This window comes from Mya arenaria, chromosome 15 (genome assembly GCF_026914265.1).
Source record: "Mya arenaria isolate MELC-2E11 chromosome 15, ASM2691426v1".
Classification (NCBI taxonomy): domain Eukaryota; kingdom Metazoa; phylum Mollusca; class Bivalvia; order Myida; family Myidae; genus Mya; species Mya arenaria.
In genome coordinates this window covers 1,245,356-1,272,897 of record NC_069136.1, presented here as the reverse complement: position 1 = coordinate 1,272,897, position 27,542 = coordinate 1,245,356, and the positions used below count along the sequence as shown (strand labels likewise).

Below are 27,542 nucleotides of genomic sequence, written 5' to 3'. Positions count from 1 at the left end.
CACTTTCTATAACCAATCATGCCGCTCTCGTCATTTCAGGGTTATGGTCGTTTTATTGCATGAATTCAACTAGCTTTAGCTAAAAAACTTTTGTCTGATCATCAACAAACCTGTTGCCAATTGTATAAAACTGGTCATGGTTTCGGTTTGATCAAAGTTATCCTGAAAGTGTATTGATTGATCATTATTTATTCTATTTTTATATAACTAGTTGGGTGCTGGACAATATGTGCAATTGGATGAATATGTCGGTCAAGTTCGACAACCTGCTATGTTGGCCCAGTCACTTCAGAATTGTCGCCCTTGAATGGCTTGAAATACACATATTTTAAAAGGTATCACTTCGACGGGCGTATATTGTGACAATTTGCCACTTTTGTTTTCACCGAAAACATATTATGTTCCTGTCTTGTCGGAGAAATTTTGTTTGAAATAAAGAACATATCGTTAGAAAATAATATCCGAAATACTTTGCTGAAATATACAAGGCAATGCCGAGCCTTGCTATACCACGGATGATCGTTACAGTGTTCCAAACATTTCCAACATCTGCCGTTTTTCCTTATATATTCAGGGGCGATATGTGATATAAAACATGTCTAATATTTTGCTTCACGCTCGAGAATAATTGATAAATGTATACGCAGAATTATGCAGCCTTCTTCCGCTTGAAACAACATCACAATTATTGTTTTCTCTGGTTTTGTTAAGCTTAAGTCCTTAAAATAAATTTTAGCTTATTTTTGAAAGAATGGACCAAGTTGCTTCAAAACACTGTTATAAAAAGGGTTTATATTAAAATGAAATCTATTGATAGGTTTAGAAAATGACCTGCGGTTATACCATATTCTCAAAAAAAGTTTTAATTAGACCATACGATATAAAGTCAGCCTTTTAAAAATAAATACATAACATGGCATTCTGACATTCTATGCTGTTTCAAGAGCACAGCCTTGATATTATGGATATAATGTTGTCACACATAAAGTACACACTATTTAGAGACCAGAATTAATTTTTAGTTGATATCTTACTATATTTCATATTAATTTGCCATATTTGCAAGAAGATAATGTCATTATTTAGATGAATCAAGCTTATTACTGATTTCAATTTTTCAACTGATTTATTTTAGAAATAATTTCTCATCCTCCATTATTATTTGACGTTTAAAAATGCGTTGCAATCATACCATAGGGTTGTACCATTCACTAATAATGTATTAGTAATAGCTAGACGTACCTGTCTTACTTACCATTCATATAATTATTGTTTTGTTCTCATTGCAATTTTGTGTTATTTTATTTGATATTCCGTTCAATGATGTCACAGGCCTATATTGGCCGTGATTTTTACAATTTTACTAAAAACCTACGCAGTGAAGTCACTTGACGAGCAGAGATTACCTTATGGCAAGGGAAATAAGCGCTATGGGGAAAGTAATTGAAATTACTTTAAATTCAAAGTTTTATAGTATTGTATAACCTACATAGTTTCCGGCTTTGGTGACGCTGACATAGCTTGGGAACCAGTGACATTTTGCCCACGTGATTTGTTTTCCCGCCGTTATAACACAAGAACCAAGAACATCAATAAAGTAAACTCTCTTCGATAAAAAACCCCGTCAAAAATGCCTCCAAGAGACTACGCTGCTGAACGAGGTATCTTTATAAATCTTTTTTGTACAGGATTGATATCTATAAACAAGTGAATAAGCATGTTGTTGTGAGAAAACAAATATGGATCTCTGCATGAACAACATCGGATCTTGTTTTACACTTTCTCCGATAAACGATGTTTTTGAAATGTAAAGTTTATGTGTGTTGACATTTCAGAAAAAATCAAGGCCTTTCTCCAGGAGTATTATGTCGATGGATCGGACGGTGGCAAAGATTTTGTGTACGGTCAGCAGCTGGTAAGTTCTTAGTCTAAAATAGGGGGCTTGAAAAATACTGAAATTGTATTTAGTGAAGTATTTTATGTTTGAAATGGATAATAAAGGTTTATATTCATATTTTACTATGGAAGTACAAAGCTTTTTTGCACACAACAAGCATTAAATGCAATAAAACACATGATTTGCCTTTCTAATAAAACGAAACTGACTGACACAGACAACAATTATGCCAAGCGGAACAACTTGACCCAATCGCAATAACTCGGCCACCTCCGTAAAGCTTAGAGATAGACCTCCTAAATACAACTGTAACAACTCGGCCATGGCCGAAGTGTTCCAATTGATATAAAACTGTTAACTGCAGCCTTGCATGTATATATCGTTAAGTTTTGACAGAATGAAATGAAGAAAAACCCATCATACTCAATTTTCTGGTTGGATATTTATGTTTTTGTGTACTGAAGTAATATAAAATAACATTATCTCGTAATATTTCTTGTTTTTATGATATTTTATGGACGCAATATGCTTTAACCCGGAATTCCGATCGGAATATCTACCCAATTTTGGTACATAACAATTTGTTCGTGAAGGATTTGCCATATCAAAAATCGTAAAAAATCTGACAACGTACAATTATTTGGACTACCTAACATCTTAACGGCTTTGTGCAAAACCGGAGGGGGGGGGGGGTTATATATGAAAATATTGAAATTGTATTTAGTGAAGTATTTTATGTTTGAAATGGATAACAGACTTTAAAAATTCATATTTTACTATGTAAGTGCAAAGCTATTTTGATTAGTGCTGATGGTAAATGGTCTTCATCAATTTAACATATCATTTATTCAAACTGCATATGATCTCCTGTTTGATGATATAAGTTTGTTGATCTTCAGAGCTTATGTTAAGATCATCATGACTTTATGAAGTCTTACCCTTAACTTTAATCTCTTCATGGACATATAGGTAAAGATTGCTCACAGAGAGCAGGTTGGTCTGTGGATTGACCTGGATGATGTCCACAATCATGACCCAGAGCTGGTTGAAGCTATTCGAGAAAACACGAGACGATATATGACAATTTTTGCTGATGTCGTACAGGAACTTCTGCCGGAATATAGGGAACGAGAGGTTAGTATTTTTCCAAAGTTTTAATTTGTTTAACATTAGTATTTGCGTAAAATATTTTAAAAAATACTTATGTTATGTACAATAAATAGGTATAGTAATCTAACTCAATTTAGCATATAATTGTACTGTTCTAACTCAATTTAGCATATAATTGTACTGTTGGGAGCTGTTATCTTCCTTAGATATATACTACTAAACACAGTATTAGTTTTTGTAGTTGTTTGTGAAGGAGAAAGATAATGCTGTTTCCAGGTTGTACATAAAGATGCCCTGGATGTGTATATAGAACATCGCCTGTTGCTGGAGCAACGTAACCACCCTGACGGGCCCGAGGTCACTAGAGATGCTAGGAACAAGTACCCATCAGAGCTCATGAGGAGATTGTGAGTTGGTTTCCATGAAGAAAACCCTTTGTGAACAAAATTAGTTTTGCAATAATGGACAAAAGTAAAGATAAAGGCATCAATGTAACAGACTGACCCTGGAATTCAAGTAAATAATGATTGTGGTTTGACGTAATCTGTTCTTGCGGATACTGAACCACAGTAGGGAACTTGCAAAAGAAATTCTGATTTATGTTTTCATAAGTTATACATTTGGATGAAATCTGTGGACACGAGGTATATGCATTCTCAAGTACCGATGTTCAAACCTTTAATATCTGATTATAGATAAGTAGTTGTTAAAAAAATGTGCTTTAAAATTTTTGCAACGAAAAAATAATTACAGTTACGTGTAGGTCCTTTTGAATGATTCGATGTCCAATCGTATCTTTACAGTGAGGTGTATTTCAAGTCCCGTAGCATTGACAAGCACAGCGCAATTCGTGAAATAAAGGCTGAGAACATTGGCAAGCTAGTGAACGTTAAGGGCATCGTTACCCGGGCAACAGAGGTGAAACCTATGATGGTCGTGGCCACATACACCTGTGATACCTGTGGAAATGAAACCTACCAGCCGGTAAATGCATTATTTTTGTCAACAGATATGACACTAAATCACCCTGTTAAAAGTATTTATAACTAATAAACCAGTGGAAATATTAACAAATGACATGAAAACCTGGACAAACAAATGTATATGGATTTGGATTCAATAGATTAATTTGTAAAACAAAGATGGTCATGAATGAGAGTTGTTGTAATCAGATTTAAGTGTTGTTAATGTTATTTTATTTGTAATTATGAATCTTGTATTTCAAGTGTAAGAAATACAACTCCTCAGACATATTCAATGTTTCATGGATGTAGGGAAATAAGAAATCATATCTCCATTGTTTATGCCCCTACTGGTGTGTACGGGTGTTTCTAAGGTGTCTCCCTCATAATTATATATTTCAGATAATGCCCTCTCTCATTTATGCCTTAACCTATGAGCCTTGGTATATGTTTCAGATCGCATCTCCCTCGTTTATGCCTTTACTGATGTGTCCTAGTACGGACTGTACTACAAACCGTTCTGGAGGCCGTCTCTACCTTCAGTCACGGGGATCAAAGTTTGTCAAGTTTCAAGAGGTCAAAATACAGGAACATGTAAGTGCAAAGAGTGGGTTGAAACTTTCAAAGACAAATGTTTCTTTTTTCTCCTTTAATATCAACATTACCTATTTTGTTTCACATTTTTAAGTAAACAAGCTTGAATCCTTGTGTACGACCGTGATTGGCTAGTCTATGTTAAATTTCTTGAAAATTTGAGCTCTGCAGACTTGTATGTTTGTTATTATATAAGGATTTGGCTGGTGTTGTAACATTTGGAACCATTTGTGATAAGTTATATGGAATTGATGGGAAAACATGGAACAAATTTATGGCTGGTTCCTTAACTTTTTTAAAACCAAGTTTAAGAGGTTATATACATTGTAATTTTATGGTCAGCTGCTGTATTATAGACCTAAATTGGATAAGAAACAGCTGATCAACAGACATCTAGATAGTTTCTGACTGCCAAATGATAAATATGTTTCTGACTGCCAATTGATAAATATTTACTTTCATTCAAGGTTATTGTTTTCAGTTTCGTATGAAATGCACCAAGTGGGGCTAAATTTGTCTTTGTTTTAAACTTTCTAGGTTTTTAACATTACTATTGCTCTAACATAACTAATAACCTCTGAGGCTACAAGCGCTGACCAGCCTTATACCTGGTGTCTTTTTACTCCTTTTTTGGGGGGTGTGGGGGTTTTAAGTTCATACTTAAATGCACATTTATGAACATTCATAGAGTGATCAAGTGCCTGTTGGCAACATCCCACGCAGTATGACCGTGTACTGTCGAGGGGAGACCACGCGGCTTGCCCAGCCTGGAGATCATGTGAGCATCACCGGCCTCTTCCTGCCCGCCATGAAACAGGGCTACGCCAATGAGGGAGGACTGCTTTCCGAAACATTCCTTGACGCTCATGTGAGTTATGATTGTGTGTGATTTTCGAGTAGTAGGATGACTTACTGTTGAATATGTTCAATTTAATAATAAAAAAAACAATGACTTAATTTTAGAATAAAAATGACAAAATTTTAGAATAAAAAAAGTTTAACAAATTTAGACAGAAAATGATTTAAATCCAATATCTAAATTAAATAATCAGTAAATTTCTTTGGTTACATATTCATTTGTTTAATCATCAAATTCATAAGGCCAAAAAAAAAACACCTGTGTTTTCGGTAACCAGACTGACCCTAATTTTTCCTCGCCCTAATCTTTTTTAGGCATTTTATTAAAAAAAATAAAATTAAATAACGTTATTAAAAAGTATTCCCTTTCTCATTATGTCTCCCCCTCTCTGGGGGAGACATATTGTTTTTGCCCTGTCCGTCAGTCCGGTAGTCCGTCAGTCCGTCCGTACGTCACACTTCGTTTCCGATCGATAACTGGAAAACCGCATGACCTAGGATCACCAAACTTGGTAGGGAGGTTGGTCGTGAGGTGTAGAGGATCCCTATTGTTTTTGGGGTCAAAGGTCAAGGTCGCGGCGACCCCCAATATAAAAAACATTTCTGCTCAAAATCTTGAGAACGGTTTGACCTAGGTTCACCAAACTTGGTAGGGAGGTTGATCATGAGGTTTAGAAAACTCCTATATTTTGGGGGGTCACAAGGTCAAAGGTCAACGTCGCTGTGACCTCTAATGTAAAAAAATATTTCCGTGCAATATCAGGAGAATGCTTTGATCTAGGTTCACCAAACTTTGAAGTGAGGTTGGTCATGATGTCTAGATGATCCCAATTGTTTTGAGGGTAACAAGGTCAATAGTCAAGGTCGTGGTGACCTTCCATGTAAAAATCATTTGCGTGTAATATCTTTATGTCTCCCCCATTCATGGGGAGACATATTGTTTTTGCCCTGTCCGTCAGTCAGTCCATCAGTCTGTCAGTCAGTCAGTCAGTACGTCACACTTCGTTTCCGCCCAATAACTATAGAACTCTTAGACCCAGGAACTTCATACTTGGTATGCTAGTTGGTCATGACTAGTAGATGACCCCTATTGAATTTGGGGTCACTAGGTCAAAGATCAGGGTCAACGTGACCTTGAGGTGAAGAAACGGTTTCCACTCAATAACTAAAGATCCTTTGGGTCCAGGAACTTCATACTTGGTATGCTAGTTGTTCATGACTATTAGATGACTCCTATTGATTTTGAGATCAAAAGGTCAAAGGTCAAGGTTACCTTCAGGTAAAAAATGTTATGTTGGCAGTGACCTTAAGCTTAAAAATGGTTTCTGCTCAATAACTAAAGAAAGCTTGTACCCAGGAACTTCATAGTTGTTCATGACTAGTAGATGACTCCTATTGATTTTGAGATCAGTAGGTCAATGGTCAAGGTCACCGTGACCTTGAGGTGAAGAAACTGTTTCCGCTCAATAACTAGAGAACGCTTGCAACCAGGAATTTCATACTTGGTATGCTAGTTGGTCATGACTAGAAGATGACCCATATTGATTTTGAGATCACTAGGTCAAAGGTCAAGGTTGCCATGACCTTGAAGTGAAGAAAAAGTTTCCGCTCAATAACTAAAGATCCTTTGGTTTCAGGAACTTCATACTTGGTAAGCTAGTTGTTCATGACTAGAAGATGACCCCTATTGATTTTCAGATCAAAAGGTCAAAGGTCAAGGTTACCTTCAGGTAAAAAATGATACGTTGGCGGTGACCTTAAGCTTAAAAATGGTTTCTGCTCAATAACTTAAGAACGCTTGTACCCAGGAACTTCATTCTTGGTACGCTAGTCGGTCATGACTAGTAGATGACCCCTATTGATTTTGAGATCAGTAGGTCAAAGGTCAAGGTTGCCATGACCTTGAGTTGAAGATATGGTTACCGCTCAGTAACTAAAGAACACTTGCACCCAAGAACTTAATACTTGGTATGCAAGTTGGTTATGTAGATGATCCCTATTGATGTTGTGATCAGTAGGTAAAAGGTCATGGTCACGATGACTGTGAGCTGAAAAATGGTTTCCGATCAATAATTGAATAACGCTTGCGCCCAGGAACTTCATACAATGCAAACTTCGTTTACATTTTCCATGATTAATCAACAACACTTTCTTCTCTTCACTATTTAATATAATCGAATAAACCAAACTTCACTGTTGGTTTGTCTCCAGTCCAAAGTTACAAATTTCATGTCCATCATTTATTTTTTCTCAGCTACGACCACTCAATAGGGGAGACAAGCGCTTTTTCAAAAAAGCAATCTCTAGTTTCTTAATTGTAATTGTTATTTGTGGCATTGTCATCATGCAAGAAAAATGAAGGTTCAAAGATATTCAGATGTAACAGGTTTTCCCCTTTATGTATGCAATGTGTATTCACAGAGACATACAATGATGTAATATCCGGGTCATGGTGAAAGGTGGATTTTCATATAGTTTTTGTGTTGCCTGAAAAGACGACATATAGGGGTTACTTTTGTCGCGGCGGCGGCGTCCGCGTCCCATTTTCGCTTGTCCGGGGTATATCTCCTAAACTATTAGTGGTATCAACTTGAAACTTCATATGTAGATAGATCTAATTGAGGGCAAGTGCAGTGCACAAGAACTGTTGCTCTTGCTTCCATATTTTTTAGAGTTATTGCCCTTGGTTATTTTTCATGCTTAAAGTTTTGTCTGGGGCATATCTTGTACAATATAAGAGTTATCAACTTGAAACTTCATATGTAGATAGATCTCATGGAGGGCAAGTGCAGTGCACAATAACAGTAACTCTTGCTTTCTTAGTTTTAAAGTAATTGCCCTTTGTTAATTTTCATGCTTAAAGTTTTGTCCGGGGCATATCTTGAAGAATATAAGAGTTATGAACTTGAAACTTCATAGCTAGATAGATCTCATTGAGGGCAAGTGCAGTGCACAATAACAGTAACTCTTGCTTTCTTAGTTTTAAAGTTATTGCCCTTTGTTAATTTTCATGCTTAAAGTTTTGTCCAGGGCATATCTTGAAGAATATAAGAGGTATCAACTTGAAACTTCATAGCTAGATAGATCTCATTGAGGGCAAGTGCAGTGCACAAGAACAGTAACTCTTGCTTTCTTAGTTTTAAAGTTATTGCCCTTTGTTAATTTTCATGCTTAAAGTTTTGTCCGGGGCATATCTTGAAGAATATAAGAGGTATCAACTTGAAACTTCATAGCTAGATAGATCTCATTGAGGGCAAGTGCATTGCACAAGAACCGTTACTCTTGCTGCCATATTTTTAGAGTTATTGCCCTTTGTTAATTTTCTTGCTTAGGTTTTGTCCGTGGCATATCTCGTAATCTATAGGAGGTTTCAACCTGAAACTTATTCCGTAGGTATATCTGATTGAGGGTTCAAATGCCACCTACACTTGAAAGTTAAATGGCAACATCATTGTCTATAAATGAATAAAATGCCAATCTAACAGCTATAATGTCGACAGTAAATAATTCGTCAGGCGACACATCCGACTCGCGGAGTTCTAGTTATCCAATCAGAGAGCTTGTAACAAATTAAGAGTTCTTGACATTGTGTTAAAAACATGTGTCATTGTCAACAAAAGAATTAATAATTTAAAGTTGACTGTAAATTATTCGATGCAGAAGGGGATTAAGATAACTATTAGACATTGATGTTCTTTGTCTTGCCTCACCTACATGTTTACATACATGACAGTGACCTTCATTGCCAATATCGGAAAATGACAGAACTGAGAAGTGAAACTGATAGATGCTCAGATGAAATGACCATGTCTTTATTTATTTATTATGTATTTATATTTTGATGAATGCCAAAAGGAAACATGTGAATAAAAACTTACAAAAATTCATTCATTTGTAAGTTTGACTTTGGAAATTGGAAGAAATGAAAAATATTGATTTATTCATTCCATTCTCACTATGAGACTGAAAGTCAGCAATTTTAATAGATAGCAGATTTTGTATCCAATTTAAGAGAAAGACTGCTTTATTTATGCAATTTGACATTGTTTCATAGAAATATAAATAAAGTGTTAGAAAAAAGGGGTATAGAAAGTGAATTAGCACGCCGCCCAAATCGCTTCATGACAATAATGAAAATAACCTGGTATGAGACCCAAATCCCCTGATATTCTAAACAAAATCCCCTTGGGGAACAACAAGGGATTATACAATGTCGGGTGTAAACGGAATCTGTGCATATTATGTTGAAAATACCAATGTTATTCATTATAGTATTATAAAAATTATATCCTTTGTAATTATATATGAAGAATTTCCCAATTTTGCCAAATTAACGTGAAAATTCCCAATCTCACAGGTATAGGTAATATTCCCAAAATACCGAAAATCAGCCCTGTGTAAATTCACAACACATTTTGGTATATGCACAGCAAGGCTAGTTACTAAACTGGTTTTGATTATTGTTGAGATTTGTACCTAAAGCATTGAAATTAAGCTCCTTGGCACTCTTTTAAAATGGTTCTTGTGACTTGCAGAGAGTAACCAAGATGAATAAAACAGAAGATGATGAGCTTGGAGTGGAGGAATTAACAGAGGACGAGATTAAACAGGTTGCAGAGGAGGACTTCTACGACAAGCTGGCGTCTAGTATAGCTCCCGAGATTTACGGGCATGAGGATGTGAAGAAAGCCTTGCTGTTGTTGCTCGTTGGTGGAGTTGACAAGTCTCCACAGGGCATGAAAATCAGGGGTATGTATGGTGGCAGTGGATATTGATGAAGAAGCATGTCTGTATTCATAAGATCGAATGAAGAAAAGGCTTAGTTTTGGTACCAGTTTTGGCCACAACATAGCCCAAACCATGTAATTCATGATGACATCAGTTTTACAATGATAATACAAAGCCTTAGTTTTGTCATCAGCGCCGTCTACAATATAATTTTGTGTAGTATGTCATGCAGGAATCATGATGCTATTCATTTTCATATAACATTTTTATTTCATGCTAATATCAATAAAATTGACGTACATGCATTGATATTGCAGGTAACATCAATGTGTGCTTGATGGGAGACCCTGGTGTGGCCAAGTCCCAGCTACTCTCCTTCATTGACAGGCTGGCCCCTAGAAGTAAGTACAGGTCTCACCCTGTATAGTGGCCCCGAAATTAAACTTCCCAATTGATGACAAAAATTGGCAATGTTTTGTTTGCTTTATGCATACAATAAGAGCTATTCCAGTAAAACATATGTCCCACCCCAGGAAGGCACTTTCAAAATGGACCATCCCCCTTCAGAAGTTTATTTGATGAGAAAAGAACCCCCTTTAGAATATTTTCTGAGCAAATTCGGACCCCCTTGAGAAGTTTATTTTTTTATACGTCTATATGCAAAGATTATTTGCAATTACTCTTTTGTAACTCTTTGATCAGGTGAGCTATATAGGACCTTATAGCTCACCCTAGTTTCTAAGCCAATCATCACCCAGAGATTTTCAAATCTTTGCTCGAATAGGTTTCATATAAGATCACATCTGCACCCAATAAGTTAATTATTATAACTAGGTCAACAGACATGGCGCGCGCCAAATGAACTTCAAGCAGCCAATGGGCACGCTGTATACGGCCTTGTTCGATGATTGGCTTAGAAACTAGGGTGAACTATAAGTCGGTTACAGCTCATGTAATGGAAAATAACAAAACTTATTACTGGGCTTTGCTTGTAATAAATTTTGTTATTTTCCATTAATAAATTTGGTTATTTTCCATTATATGGACTATAACCTACACACCACGGTTCTCTTGTTTCTTCATATGTTGCTATAAGTGCATATTAAGCCACATGAGGCTGAAACTTTCACCCATGTAATTATATACAACCTAAAAATACCTTGTGGTCGAAATGTTAAGGGGACGAAACATTCGGATTTATAACATTTACGCAATACGTACAAATTATGATTTCTAATAAAATTCTAGACAACTGTTGTCAATTTACAGGGGTCGACACTAACCATTTTTCCAAGGGATCCCGAAGGGACACCAACATTTGAAATCAGGTGTCCCTTCCTGAAATTAGGAGTCCCTTCCACTTTTTACATTTTTTCATTGTTGAGCCTGTTTTAATATTAAATTCAACATCCTTTTACTTTTCAATTTGTAATGCAAGTATAAACCACCATAATTATTATACATGTTTTCAGCAGCATGTAATGACAGGTTAGTAGCACTGAATGGCAGTGAGGTATATTTTGGTCTCTAAGTTGGTAGATTGGGTTCAAAAGCGGGAGAATGTCTAAGTCCCTTTAGTTTTCAGTCAAAAACAGAGATGGATACAATGTAAACAAAAACTTGATGTTGTTACTATTTTTAGATTTTTGGAAAATACGCATAAAATACATCATGGTTCAGGATCTTGTCAAATGTTGGTGCTTTTCATTAAGAAACTGTAGGAATATTACATCTGGCTTGTGAAAACTCCAATCAATATTTAGTAGAGCTGTTGATAAATCAATCAGAGTGCCCAACAGTCGTAGTGCATACTGGAAGAGCAGACGACCAAAAATTGTGTATACATGTTAATTTTTGCGCCAAAAAGTCATAAAATTTTATAAATTTATTGAATTAATGAATAAAACCCTGCAAATTTTATTTCTATTATTTTTTATCAAGGCATAAAATATATGTCTTTAAAATTAACAAAGAATATTGATAAGTTGAATGCCAATTAACAAAGAATGCTGAATGTAGGATGCAGTTCTTTTGTGTCGTAAATGTTACTGTAAATACTCAAAGGTGGCATCATATTATATAAAAGCAGGGATGATAAAATTCCGGATTAATCCGGAATTCCGGATTTAAGTCCTCACGGATCGATTTTGAGATTAATGTAAATCCGTTGAGTTTTTTCTTGGGGGGAGGGGTACAGCGAGCGAATCGAGCTCATTTCGAACAATATGGGTACGAAAGGTGAGTTTTCCGGAAGTGTAAAGCCGTAAATTAACGAACCTATTTACGTCTTGGCAATCGAGCTATATGATTGGTTAAAATAGCATCCGGTGATTACGGAAATTACCGATGGGACTAGAAGACAGTATCCGGATGGTCGTATCCGGATATGACAGACGGCGAAGACGAATAAACGGGTATTGGAAAATTGGGAAAAAAACGACCACCACAAACTTCAAAACATAGATTCGTCTATTTAAAGGGTATATTTGCCATTTATTTTGAAGAGAAATTCCCAAAACGTTTCTTTTTAAGTTTATAGAAAGTGATCAAACTAATAATGAATTTTGCGCATGTAGCATTATTTCGGACATCCCGATTCGGATTGTGTCATAATAATCGATTTTTATTTTACAAATTTTATTTGGCTGATTGAAGTTTACGCTGTAAACCGTTTCTTTATTATTCTCATAATGTTTGAAGCATTGTTCTCAATAAGAAGTGGCTGTTGACCACAATGGGAGGTTCAAATGAAAATTGGTTTGGTTCAAATTAAAAAAAAAAAAAAAATATTTTGTAGTAGTTATACATATTACGTAGAGGCAGTCATTTTATTTTCTATTTGAGACAGTTCAACAAAACTTCTTGAGGACCCAGTTTGAGTGAGATTTAAATTATATAGTTGTAATTTGTATTTCCAGGTATGTTGATGGTTACAAAAGTCAGGGATGAACAGATACCTCAGCCAGTGCATCCAGTTTTCCTGTCAATGACTGACAATTCAATCCAGAGGCAATGATACTTGGATTTATGACTGAACATGCTCCCTGGCACCACAGTAGTGTGTCTTACTTAGGACACTTGCCTAAGATACAAAAGCTCTCAGCGAATTAAAACTTCAAAGGCGTACAGCATCATACAAGATGACTTACGGAGTGGCTAGCCATTTCAATGATGAACATGTGGAGGAGTTAATGGATCTCGGTTTTGTTTCAACAAAGACAAGTCAACAAACACAATGAGAAAACTGTTTCAGCTATTTTCCTGTTATAGAGAAAGAAATAGTGTTGAGACATTTGGCCTCCTTAAAAATCACAAGGGCTGATTCTGAATCAATTTTCATAGAATTTGAAAGGCAGTTTGAGAGACTTGAACTGCCGTGGGACAATCTAGTTTGTGTGCTACTGGACTCGTTTAACACCATGAGGGGAAAGAATCTGGCTTAGGGACCTGAATACGTCAAGTCCACCATGTCCACAACGGCTACGCTGTCAAAGCATTTAAGTCCCATTTGGATATTACTTGGAATAATATATATAATAATTAATAACATTATATTCTCATCAAATGTGCAGAACATGGAATAAATACTCTATATGATACATAAAAATTGAATAATTAACACTTACAATAAACATTTGCAAGCATGATAATCGATATGTTGTTCATTATTATAAATCAAACATCCCACAGTGTAGACTATTTGATCATAGCCAGTGGAGTTTTATGGGAAGTGGACAACTGAACCAAAATGTCAGGTACATGTCTAATGCCTGTGACTTCAGGTAGAAAAAAGTAAATTTAACTTTATTTAAAGACAAAGAACTTCACTGCTAAGATTCCTGATAATTGTTCTGATGTCCCCTGTTGAACAAAAGTATATCTACCAAACCGAAAGGTGTACTCCTTGAACACTTCTAAGGCAAAAAAGGGTATTCGAAACCCTGAAATACGGAAAGCTTCGGGGGGCTTCGCCCCCCTTGTCCCCCCACCAGGGCTTTGCCCTGGACCCATCGGGGGCCTTAAGCGGCCCCCTGAACCCCACGCAGACATTTTCAGGATTGGCAACTTGGCTCTGTTATCATCCCTGTAAAAGGTATCATCAGAGTTGGCATCTTTTTGGGCGGTTCTGACACATAAGCAAAACAATTCCACATAAGTATTTTACCGATAATAAATCTCTGTCAGCTCTGACCTTGTTTAAAATGTAAACAACAAAACGGAAGCGTTAACCTGCATGCGCCTGTGAAATGACCTGTTTATTTATAGATTCATGACGTAACTATAGTCAAATAGTCAGCTATACTTTCGCTTTGATGAGTCCGATAATGATAATTAATAATATTGTTTTGACATGTGCTGTCAAGAAATTTAGGGAGCCCGAATTTAGGTAATAAATTAATTAAATGCTACTTATTTATTGATATTTAGCGTTTATCAGTCAGAAATTTAAGTGTCCCGACGGAATACCTGACTTCGAAGTTCAGGTGTCCCTCCTGAAAAACTGGTGTCCTCGGGATCCCGGGACCCCGTTAGTGTCGAACACTGCAATTTGGTATACTTACCACGAAACATATCCACACATGCGGCGCAACTATTGGTTTCTAGCCAATTTTGTAGGTTGGTCTTCGACCACGACTTTACAAATTCTGGCGCCTCCGCCATCTTGTTGTCAAGGGACGCAACTTCTTCTGATTTCCGGTACCGCGGAACCGACTCGTAATATCGCGAAAATTTGTATCCAAACCAATTATGTACACGACGTTCGGTAAAATATGTTATATGGATAAAAAAAACCCCGGTATTTCACCATCGGGCAGTGAATATAAATGAGCAGATACGGTCAGAAGCAAAAAAGAAAATGACGCCCCCCTATAGAAGCGAAATTGGACTTATCACCACCCCCTACAGTAGCAAATTAAGAAAAAGACCTACCCCCTACAGAATTTCTTTATTTTGCCGTCCTGGGGTGGGACATATGTTTAACTGGAATAGCCCTAAGCAAAGAACTTCACCAAAAACAGTTTTCCTCAATGGTTACTTTTGGTTTGTTTGATTGTGGGGTGAACTCCATGTGTATATCTACAAGAGTATTATTACTAGGGATGGCAACGAGCAGTAAAATTGGTACTCGAGTATGTTGACAATCTTCCAATTGAGTACTCGATTACTCTGATAACTTGAATTGTATTTTGGGAAAGTCAAGTTCGTGTATACATGTATCGGTCATGTACCAGGGTTCGAATTTAACTTTGTGGAGCACTCCCAAATTTTTGCGAGTGCTTTTTGTGGCAACTCGCAAAATGAAAAATCAACTTGCACTTTTATCATTTGCTTTATTTCTTTATAATATTGTCTAATTAAAGTAGCAATTTACACCTAAGACATATTATGAATAATAAAAAGTATCTATCTTGAGTGACTCAACTACTAGAACTTGTTGGTGGCTTATTCTTTTTGGGGGGTACGGAAAGACTCATCAGATGCTGGCAGCTTTTTGATAAAAAGCTGTCCAATAATTTGACATTGTTCACTTTGTATATTTACCCCCGCCATCGAGTAATACCCATTCGGCAAGCACGCTACAGATTTCATTAAATCTATTAGTATTAAAAGCAATACCATTATAAATTTAAATTCAATAAAAGCAACGGTAAATGTAGCGTGTATGCTTTGGACCATGAAATATATCGATCAACGAAGTCTATTCACTTTGACAGTTGGGCCGAAATATATTCATGGTTGATGGGTATAACATCTAGTGCACGAAAGCGCTAAACTTAGATTATGATTGAGCTGTGTGATTACGTCAATTTAATTCACTTTGTATTATGCACGCATCGGAGCATCCCAGAAAGATTCGAGAAAACTCGGCTTTTCCATATTTGTTCTTTTTTTGAAAACTTACTAGAGCGTGACTCCATACTGTCTTCTATAAACTGGTAGTGTAAACATGTCACTTATAGGATGTTTACACACGACTATTTAGCGGTGTTAAGTTCATGTTTATTCTACTTACCTTTCAACATTTTCTGGTTTAGAAAAAGCCACTCGCAGAATTTTGCGAGCTTGAATAAAAGGCACTCGCAATTTGCAAATCTCGCTCGCATTTTGCGAGTATGCGAGTCTAAATTCGAACCCTGATGTACATTGTGCGTTGGCCGTAATATTGACCATTTCATCTTTAAATGAGACTGTCAAAATGTACCATAACAGAGAAATCAATAAAAAGAAAACAAATGTTGTTTCATGCTTTTAATTTGTTCTTTCTACAATATTAATGGAAAGTAAAACTAGATTCATAGATGAGCGTCTAGATGATGGAGACTACACTCAATAATGAAAATCATTCGGAATTACAATAAACGAAAATTATTTATAAATTGTTTAGTTGTTTTCTCTATGAAATACTATTTAACCCTTTCGGCGCCAAATAAATAGTCAAAAGTTCCTCTCAGTGCCAAATTAATTCCTGGAAGTCTAAGAGAATTCTACCAAGGTTATTCACTTGACCATAACTTTTTTATTTATAAAGCTTTTCTCTTCAAATTTTCACAGTAAATTAATTAAATAATATATTAAACATAAGATCAAAACAAATATGATTTTTGAAATTTTATTATACAAAATATTTAATAAATTACATAATAAATTTAAAAAAATGAAAAAAATGTCATTAAGTTCATAAATATTTAGTGATTACATTAGTGTACATATCCTTTCTTTACTTCTTATACAATAGAAAAAATGACTATGTTAAAATGAAAACATTTTTGCTTATAAACAAATCTACATGTGTACAAACAACACATCTAGATAGTTATGCATCAACATTATGGAGCACGCGTCCAGCTTCCTGAAAGTTCTTGTTTGTGTGAATGACACGGGGCTGCCCACATAGGAATGTTGCACTCATTGCATTTAAAATATGTTTGTTTTATACTCCATCCAGGAGTCTGTCTGTCACTTTGCACTGCACAATCTGGTCGATGCTTCTTCTTTTCGAATATTCCCCTCTCCCGATCGCTCTACCTTGTCCCCTCAACCTCTTGTCCGTGGTCTTAAATAAATAATAAATAATTCTATAACAGTCATAAATCAATATAGGCATATGTTTAATTATCAAACTGCATTATAAATTGAGAATTTGATCAAAATAAGCAGCCAGAACTCAAAAACAGACGAATTTGAAGATATCATAAAAAAAACGACCGCCAACCTCTCAACCTACTGGGCAAAGTTTCATCCATATATTTTTTTTAATTTAGTCTTCTTTTATATATATTATATTGAATTACTTAGCTGCCAAGTGCTTATTTCTTTATTTATGGTATATTTGACATTTTCATGGGGATAAAACATCAATTATAACAGAAAAAAAGCATTATTCTAACTAACCTGAAGGTGTTTGTGGTCTGGATGACGGATTTGAAACAGTTTTCTCACTAACATCGTCATCCGAACTTTCATTTGACATATCCGAATCCAACTTCGATGTCCGGAATATTACTATTACTGTCATTACAGATCGTATTTAGCACTTCCTTGCAAGTATAAGCCCGCTTCCTTTTCCTGGAAGCAATCTTGAATTGTCCAAATCGCTCTGCGATTTTAATTCACTTTAGAAGACTGTAATTAATTCAATTTTACGTGAAAAATTATTTGAGAATGCGGAAGTAACATGAAAAAGCCTCGTTCTGAATCGAAAGTAGAAATCACTCGGCTGTGTAATAATATTTGAGCGTAAAAATAGCGAAAACACTACCCTATCGTTTTGTCGCAAATATGCGACTTTGGCGGTCAGCCTAGTTGTCGCAATTATGCGATTTTGGCGCCGAAAGGGTTAAAATGACAGTTTTTCAAACTGAAATATTGTTATTTTCCTCATTTATATTCATTTTTCTATAAGATATCCACCAATCAATTGTGATAATCATTGCAAAAAAGTACACCCATTCAGAAATCATTGTATGTAACGGTCATTACTTATCCTCACATCAATGTCCATTGTTTGGTGAAAACACAATAATTGGTAAACAATTCAATTCTGTAGGCCATGTACCACTATCAAAACTTTGCTAATTGACATCAGTGCGATTTGCAAATTAGGGCCCTTTGTTGACAGATTGCAACTCTCAGAACAACTGTCAATTAATTTATTAGGGTCAATTGTGTACACAGCGGGAATAAGAGGGACCGTAAATTGTCTGTTTGGAAAAGTGCCAGATCTGATACTTGCGTCTGTTAATCGAGAATTTGGTGAATTTTTTAAATAAATAATAGTACTGGAGTAGTGATTTGGTACTTGGGTACTCAGATGATTGATCGAGTACTCAGGTACTCCTTGCCATCACTAATTATTACGCAACATTATTTCTGAAACTCTAAATTTCAAAGATAGCCATCTCTGGAGTTGATTGTCATTGAATTTACCATATCTCTGTTCATGGATCACTGTAGTATGCTAATGTGGGCATCATATTCCAGGTCAGTACACAACCGGACGAGGCTCATCAGGTGTAGGTCTGACTGCAGCTGTTATGAAGGATCCCATCACAAATGAGATGATGCTGGAGGGTGGGGCTCTTGTGCTGGCTGACCAGGGTGTGTGCTGCATTGATGAGTTTGACAAGATGATGGACAGTGATCGTACTGCTATTCATGAGGTCATGGAACAGCAGACCATCTCTATTGCTAAGGTGAGTGTCACTAAGTCAGTTTTAACATGTTCTCTTATGCATGATTGAAGAATAGCTGAATTTGAATGCAAGTTTGATGCTTGCAATTGTACCTTTCCTGCAAAGCATGAAAGTAATTTAAATGAAATATTTAGGAGAAACTGTTGCTTCTTATCAGACAGATCAGTTACATATTTTAGTTAGTCCTGGAGACAGATTCATCAGGAGGGAGAGGTTTCCAACAGTTGTACAACATTGTTGAAAATAACACCTACTTAGAAGCAACCCCTAGTTATCTTTTTTTTTCCTTAACAGGCAGGCATCATGACCTCCCTCAATGCTAGAGTATCGATATTGGCCGCTGCCAACCCGGCATACGGGCGCTACAACCCGAAGCGGACCCTAGAACAGAACATCCAGCTACCTGCGGCTCTGCTGTCCAGGTTTGACCTCCTGTGGCTCATACAGGACAAGCCAGACAGGGATAATGACCTCAGGTTTCTTATATTTATTATACTTCTAATGAACGCTGTCTTCTTATATCTTACAGAATACATGATTCATAATGAATAAATAAGTAAAGAATCAAAATTAATTGATACGGCTTAAAAATTAACATATTTGTTTCTGTTCATCTGACCAACCTTGTCTATTTGCTACCAACTAAAAAAATGAAAATGAAAAATGCCCTTGACAGTAATTTAACATGCCTTAATCTCAACCTACCCACCTTAATGTTTTTGGCAAGTGACTAGACTTATTTATTATTAAATTTTTAGGTCTTAAAGAAAATTTTGATTACATAAACTTGGTCTAGATCTGAATAAAAATTGATTGAGATCATGGTTCAGTAATGAATTGCAAACCTCCAGTAATTCAGTTAACAAGGCAACATGGACAGAAATAAAATGTCAAAAATATTTATCTTTTGCATCGTAAACACATTTCAGATATTTGTTTTATGCCAATGATATATTATTTGAATGAAATATTTAAAATTGTAACGTCTTGACTTTCATGTTATTTCGTTCTGTTTGATCTCGTGCAGGTTAGCTCAGCACATCACATATGTGCATCAGCACAACATACAGCCTCCCACACAGTTCACTCCACTGGACATGAAGCTTATGAGGTATGGGAAAATCTGCTCATTTGTTAAATAAGGTGCATCTCCTCTGCGAGTCGTTTAAAAAGTCTGGCTCTTTTTAAGCCATAGATAGTGTTATATTGTTGCATTTTTATCATTCAAAATAAAAATACCAGGATTAAAATTAAGAAACATGGTAGGATTTTAAAGAAATAATTTTGCCATTGGCAGTTGGTCAGACTATCTGTCCCTGTGAAATGGGCCTGAAATATGGTACAGTTATAACAGGTGTAACTAGTAAAAATTGGGAGATTTAAAAGAATATTGCCACTGGTAAAATGTCAAAATATCTAACCCTGTTGAAAGTTTGAAAAATAGAACAGTTTGAGGCCTTGTTTCTGTTGAACATGAATTTTGTGTAGATGGAAATTAGGTGTACTTCTTCTAAAAAATATGGTCATATCAGTATTTAAGATTGATGATATGACCATACTTTTTAGAAGAAAAATACCAACTCTGTTGGATAGGTGCCGAAGCATAATGTGCATCTGGTGTTAATAAATGTTAGAATATCCATCTGTTTTAGCTGGGTTGTAGATGTCGTTTCAAACTAGTTCATACCTTTTATTTCAGACGCTACATCGCCCTGTGCAAGAAGAAGCAGCCAGGTGTTCCGGAAGCCCTTGCAGACTACATTACGTCCGCGTACTGCGAGATGAGACGGGAGGCACGTAACGGAAAGGATATGACCTTCATGTCTGCCAGGACGCTGCTGGCCCTGCTGCGACTGTCAACAGCACTGGTAAGTGTATGTTACGATAAGTGTTTGGGGTCTGGGAAGTTCGTTATATACTTAATTGTATTGATGAACATTTCAAGTTCCCTATAAGCATGAAAATGACTAATTCAGTATTTTTCACCTTTTCAGCCAATATTATAGTCCGTTACCAGTCATTGAATTCTACACTTGTGTTTTTTGGACTTCAACATTCTGTCCTTTATGGCATAAAAAAAGACCTGATATTAATTTTTGAACAAACCAGCCCAAGAGTGATTGGTATCATATTTTTTTATATTTAAAGGCAGGCTCTAAAAAATAACTTATTTGAGCAAGCCAGGAAAGCAATTTACCAATGCAGAACTTGTGCCTATTATCATTGAAAGATGTCTGACAAAATGTCCTTGGATTGTCCTGTACTCAGTAGTGATAAACATCAGATAAAATGTCCTTAGACTGTCCTGTAATAAGTAGTATTTATGTCTCCCCCTCTCTGGGGGAGACATATTGTTTTTGCCCTGTCCGTCAGTCCGGTAGTCCGTCAGTCCGTCCGTACGTCACATTTCGTTTCCGATCGATAACTGGAAAACCGCATGACCTAGGATCACCAAACTTGGTAGGGAGGTTGGTCGTGAGGTGTAGAGGATCCCTATTGTTTTTGGGGTCACTAGGTCAAAGGTCAAGGTCGCGGCGACCCCCAATATAAAAAACATTTCTGCTCAAAATCTTGAGAACGGTTTGACCTAGGTTCACCAAACTTGGTAGGGAGGTTGGTCATGAGGTGTAGAAGATCCCTATTGTTTTTGGGGTCACTAGGTCAAAGGTCAAGGTCGCGGCGACCCCCAATGTAAAAAACATTTCCGCTCAATATCTTGAGAATGGTTTGACCTAGGTTCACCAAACTTGGTAGGGAGGTTGATCATGAGGTTTAGAAAACTCCTATATTTTGGGGGGTCACAAGGTCAAAGGTCAACGTCGCTGTGACCTCTAATGTAAAAAAATATTTCCGTGCAATATCAGGAGAATGCTTTGATCTAGGTTCACCAAACTTTGAAGTGAGGTTGGTCATGATGTCTAGATGATCCCAATTGTTTTGGGGGTAACAAGGTCAATAGTCAAGGTCGTGGTGACCTTCCATGTAAAAATCATTTGCGTGTAATATCTTTATGTCTCCCCCATTCATGGGGAGACATATTGTTTTTGCCCTGTCCGTCAGTCAGTCCATCAGTCTGTCAGTCAGTCAGTCAGTACGTCACACTTCGTTTCCGCCCAATAACTATAGAACTCTTAGACCCAGGAACTTCATACTTGGTATGCTAGTTGGTCATGACTAGTAGATGACCCCTATTGAATTTGGGGTCACTAGGTCAAAGATCAGGGTCAACGTGACCTTGAGGTGAAGAAACGGTTTCCACTCAATAACTAAAGATCCTTTGGGTCCAGGAACTTCATACTTGGTATGCTAGTTGTTCATGACTATTAGATGACTCCTATTGATTTTGAGATCAAAAGGTCAAAGGTCAAGGTTACCTTCAGGTAAAAAATGTTATGTTGGCAGTGACCTTAAGCTTAAAAATGGTTTCTGCTCAATAACTAAAGAAAGCTTGTACCCAGGAACTTCATAGTTGTTCATGACTAGTAGATGACTCCTATTGATTTTGAGATCAGTAGGTCAATGGTCAAGGTCACCGTGACCTTGAGGTGAAGAAACTGTTTCCGCTCAATAACTAGAGAACGCTTGCAACCAGGAATTTCATACTTGGTATGCTAGTTGGTCATGACTAGAAGATGACCCATATTGATTTTGAGATCACTAGGTCAAAGGTCAAGGTTGCCATGACCTTGAAGTGAAGAAAAAGTTTCCGCTCAATAACTAAAGATCCTTTGGTTTCAGGAACTTCATACTTGGTAAGCTAGTTGTTCATGACTAGAAGATGACCCCTATTGATTTTCAGATCAAAAGGTCAAAGGTCAAGGTTACCTTCAGGTAAAAAATGATACGTTGGCGGTGACCTTAAGCTTAAAAATGGTTTCTGCTCAATAACTTAAGAACGCTTGTACCCAGGAACTTCATTCTTGGTACGCTAGTCGGTCATGACTAGTAGATGACCCCTATTGATTTTGAGATCAGTAGGTCAAAGGTCAAGGTTGCCATGACCTTGAGTTGAAGAAATGGTTACCGCTCAGTAACTAAAGAACACTTGCACCCAAGAACTTAATACTTGGTATGCAAGTTGGTTATGTAGATGATCCCTATTGATGTTGTGATCAGTAGGTAAAAGGTCATGGTCACGATGACTGTGAGCTGAAAAATGGTTTCCGATCAATAATTGAATAACGCTTGCGCCCAGGAACTTCATACAATGCAAACTTCGTTTACATTTTCCATGATTAATCAACAACACTTTCTTCTCTTCACTATTTAATATAATCGAATAAACCAAACTTCACTGTTGGTTTGTCTCCAGTCCAAAGTTACAAATTTCATGTCCATCATTTATTTTTTCTCAGCTACAACCACACAATAGGGGAGACAAGCGCTTTTTCAAAAAAGCAATCTCTATTTTGTATATAAGGTTCGCTTATCTTGCTTGATCCACTATTCTAACCATTGATGTCATTTCTTCTATCATTAATTTTCAAACATTTCCTTTATTTATTTCAACAGTCTGTTTGTATTTGATTTCATACGTAGAATATTTCCTCAGGCTCGTCTGCGATTGGTCGATGTAGTTGAGAAGGAAGATGTGAATGAAGCCATACGTCTGATGGAAATGTCGAAGGACTCCCTCAACCCTCAGCATGAGATGCACAGCAGGTGGGTTCAAGTTTATACGAATCTACTTTAGCTCAATTGTAAATTTGAATCCTCTTTGAGTATGGTTGAAACCAGGGGCCATATTCATTCAACTTCTCAAGTCATTTTCCTTCATTAAGTATTGGACTGATCATATCATATGTGAATTAAATATATATAAAAAAACTCCTTTTTCATAATGTTTTTTTTGTTTGACTAAAAGCTGCCTGGATTCAAAATCATTCTATTGTGTTATAACTGGCAATTTGGAACATTGATTTGTCCCCAAAATTCAGAAATTTTTAATGATAATATCTGACCCATTGGATGCCTAAATATTAATTGGTTTGGTAGAAAAGTTTGATAGATTGTTGACAAATTGACTTCAAAAATATATTTTCCCTGAAACACTATTTCTTAATGAATAAAGGGGTTACACTTTTGAACTTTCATATTTCTAAATTGTTTTCCTGACATAATATTTTTTGTTTACAGAGCTCAGAATGTCACTGACAAGATCTTCAATCTGATCCGAGAAATGGCACCATCTAAGGGAATCAAGTCTGTGAAAGTGTCCGATGTGGTCGAACAATGTACATCAAAGGGCTTCAAGCCAGATCAAGTGGATGCTTGCATTGAAGAATACGAGGAATTAAATGTGTGGCAGGTCAACCAAGCACACACCAAGATCACATTTATTTAGGAGGCTAAAATGAAGCACAGACAGCCTGGAGGAAATTCAGTATGCAAGAAAAATAATCATGAAGAATTTTTTTTTTTAAATACTGACTGTTATACTGAATAACAGGTACACACAACAGTTAACAAATACAATTTTTTATACTGATTATTTGTGTTCAGATCGGAGTTCAAAGGACAATTGGTGGATCATTTAGAATGTTCCATTAGCAAATCATTCAGTATGTGTAATATTCTATAATGATTTTAACACCTAGCTGTGTTCAGATTTACCTCAATGTGTTCTGATTGTAAAGATCTGAGTTCAAAGGACAAGGAATATTTCGAATGTTTCATGAAAAATTCATTCAATATGTGTAATATTTTATAATAATTTTCACACCTAGCTGTGTTCAGATTAACTTCTATGTGTTCTGATTGTAAATACCCAAATTTTTATGCACTATTTTGTACCAATGTTAATAACTTGCTTAATACATCAAAACCTTGTAATTATTTTGTACATTGATTTTTGGCCTTAATAGAAATAAATATCAACAAAAACAGCTTGTTTTCTGAAACAATAGAAGCCATTGCTCGATGTAGGATATTTTTTCTGGATATTAACAATTGTGCCAATTGATATACAGAAAGAAATAGTTTGCTACTGTTTTAAATAATAGCATTTTAAGGTTTTGAAGCATCAAATGTTAATGTAAATTTTGAATAATGCCACATCATGGTTGTTGGTTGATTTCTTACAACAAAGAAAAAAACGTCGTTACTGTCAGTGATCTTGTGTAATGTTCAAGGATGTGATTAATGGATGAAATCCCCTCCCACCCAAAATAAAGGTCCCTTTTATTTTTATAACTGGTTGATGTTAACTGGTGCCTTATAGTTGTTACTTTATTTGTTGTTAATATTTACACTCCAGTTGGCTTCCAATTGGAAGTGAGGAGAGCCCTCGTAGAATGAAAAAGTTTTCTTTCACAGCTTCACCTCCTTTGTCCATCGGCCTAAATAGCCCCGAAAAGCATCATCGCAATGGTATAGGCCCTTCAGCTGCCAGGTCAATCACATCTCTTGCGTGATATGACCTGGAACCAAAGCATTCATACGTGAACAAACTGAATCATTTCAATTGGCCAAGTATATCATTGGTTTAAATTACGTTGACAAGAATGACCTTTGAATGAAACTTTGGATTGTCTGAAGTCTTGTTGAGGAATACATTTGCAACCTGATGAACTGATTGGCGCACATGTTTTTAGAAATTATATTTGCATTTATAATCAACCAGGAAATATTGCAACCAGTCGCAATTTTTCATTACTGTCTTACTTAAAGATGCACTCTTACTCCCAAATAAGACTTAATACAATTAATATTGTTTTAATATTCCACAAAGGATGAATAAATGTCAAAAACAATGGTTCTTATGAAGGATACTGATTAGAAAGAAATGAGCATGAAATAGGGTATTTCTGTCTTTATGAGACTTTGATAGAACCACAGTAAATCTTGTAGCATTCACCAATCATTTAATATTTTTGCGCTTTCTGATATTAAATACATGGTTACAATCTTTTCGGTAATTAATATTTTCCATATTAAAATGCATTATTTAGTAAGTAGTTTCAGGTGTATCACTCAAAAATTTTGTTATACATGTGCATGTATTGATTTTGAATAAGAGTGTCACTTTAAGACAAGTCATGATATCGTGGATCATGTAACTGGATGCGAAACAGTGGCTCCAGCTCTTTTAGGAGCTGTGTATAAAAAAAAGAGCCGATGACACTTCTGAGCTAGAGCAAAAGAACGGATATCATCGTAAAACGTAAGTATGACTCGTTATTTTATGTAATATCACAATTATGAGGGCTTATTTGAGAAATCGGGGAATGTAGTGCCATATAAATATGTTTAATTTTCACACATATTTCGGTTATTTTGTAAACATATTGTTTATGGAGTTATAAAACCGATTCTCCCATCAAACACATCAATGTTTACAAACAAAAGTAGAACATTTTCACCAATTTTCAGCTGAATTTCACTCAAGAAGCTTACATTTAAGATAAAGCCAGTATTATCGAGTGCTTTTATTTTGTCTGGAATAAAAATGACCGCCTGATTTCCAGAAAAAGCATGTTTACGCTCCTTTTCTGGGTTGAGCTGGAGCTGGAGCCAAAGCGTGGAGGCTGAGCCAATACGCTGTATAATTATGCATTCAACTGGTCATATTTGGAATAGTTGCAGTTTTGTATTTATAACTAGTATTACGATAGTGTTGTATTTTTTTAAATATGTAATTATTTATGATTATTTAATGCAATTCATCTGATAATGGTCGTTGCAATCGCAGAAATGTTGATGGAACTAAACAATCATTTCATCAGTATAATTAAATGGTTACTGTTTCTTGACCAGTCTTCTAACTCCAATCAGATTCCAAAATAAATGAATAGTAGTGGATGAAAGAAAAGTGTGTCATTTAACAAAGATTAGATAGACGAAAAACTGGTAAAATATGTGCTAAATTACATCAACTGACCGCTAGTACTCCAATCGGATTGAATACGTGTAAGTGTTAATTTTCTTATTTTTCTGTACATTTGCTATATATACAAAAAAATGAGTAACCCTATTTACCGACATTAAACGTGAGCTTGGCTTAGATTAAGAGAAAACTAGTGTGAATTCTTACAATAATTCATTGTTTCTTGGACCTGCAAGGTGTCTATACAGCATAAGTAAGCACACGATATTAAAGCTGCACTCTCATAGATATACCATTTTTACATTTTTTTGTCATTATTAACACAACACAGGTTTGCTTTATTACGATAACATATTAACATTTTTTATTAATTAATATAGGGTAATTACACCTTTTTGAGGCCGTTACCATCTGCAAAGGCCCGCAAAAAGGTTTACAGCCCGACGAGTAGCGCGAGGGTTGTAAACCATTTGAAGGGTCTTTGCAGATGGTAACAACCGCAAAAAGGTGTATTAAACATTATTGCATAAAATTACACACCATGAGTAACTTTTTTGTTGAAACGCTGTTTAATGTCACGAAAAAACAAAAACAGTCCAAAATAACCTCAATAACATGTACTTGTCTGACGTCACGAGTGTTGTCGCTGAAAAAGTTTTACATTAAGCTCGAATAGGGCTGCAAAAAAACTTGACAGTTTTATATTTGTTTCAACGCCATTTTTTTCAGTGTTCAGTCGATTGGAAAGTGTTTTCTTTTTTAATAATTTACTGGATTACCTGGATTATTTACACACAATACCTATCATGTTATCGAATAATTACCGATATATTCCTACTTTTATATGTTTTGGCAACAAATTTAAACCGGGA

At 35.9% G+C, this 27,542-nt stretch overlaps 1 protein-coding gene across 1 annotated transcript; it reads left to right on the top strand.

Annotated features, from left to right (window-relative positions):
• The first annotated feature begins 1,399 nt into the window (after nucleotides 1–1,399).
• Nucleotides 1,400–24,763, top strand: LOC128219758 (DNA replication licensing factor mcm7-like). The gene is made up of 15 exons (XM_052927720.1): nucleotides 1,400–1,661; nucleotides 1,836–1,915; nucleotides 2,867–3,031; nucleotides 3,284–3,414; nucleotides 3,811–3,991; nucleotides 4,426–4,563; nucleotides 5,252–5,431; nucleotides 9,957–10,170; nucleotides 10,467–10,550; nucleotides 18,634–18,845; nucleotides 19,140–19,321; nucleotides 19,873–19,956; nucleotides 20,545–20,713; nucleotides 23,398–23,507; nucleotides 23,982–24,763. Exons 1-15 carry the CDS (start codon nucleotides 1,631–1,633, stop codon nucleotides 24,187–24,189), a joined length of 2,169 nt encoding a protein of 722 aa, XP_052783680.1. The 5' UTR covers nucleotides 1,400–1,630; the 3' UTR covers nucleotides 24,190–24,763.
• Nucleotides 24,764–27,542: the final 2,779 nt, after the last annotated feature.

Coding starts and splice junctions, on each gene's coding strand:
- LOC128219758 (XM_052927720.1), top strand. CDS start 1,631: ATGCCTCCAAGAGACTACGCTGCTGAACGAG. Junction 1,662..1,835: donor AGACTACGCTGCTGAACGAG/GTATCTTTATAA, acceptor TTGACATTTCAG/AAAAAATCAAGGCCTTTCTC. Junction 1,916..2,866: donor TTGTGTACGGTCAGCAGCTG/GTAAGTTCTTAG, acceptor ATGGACATATAG/GTAAAGATTGCTCACAGAGA.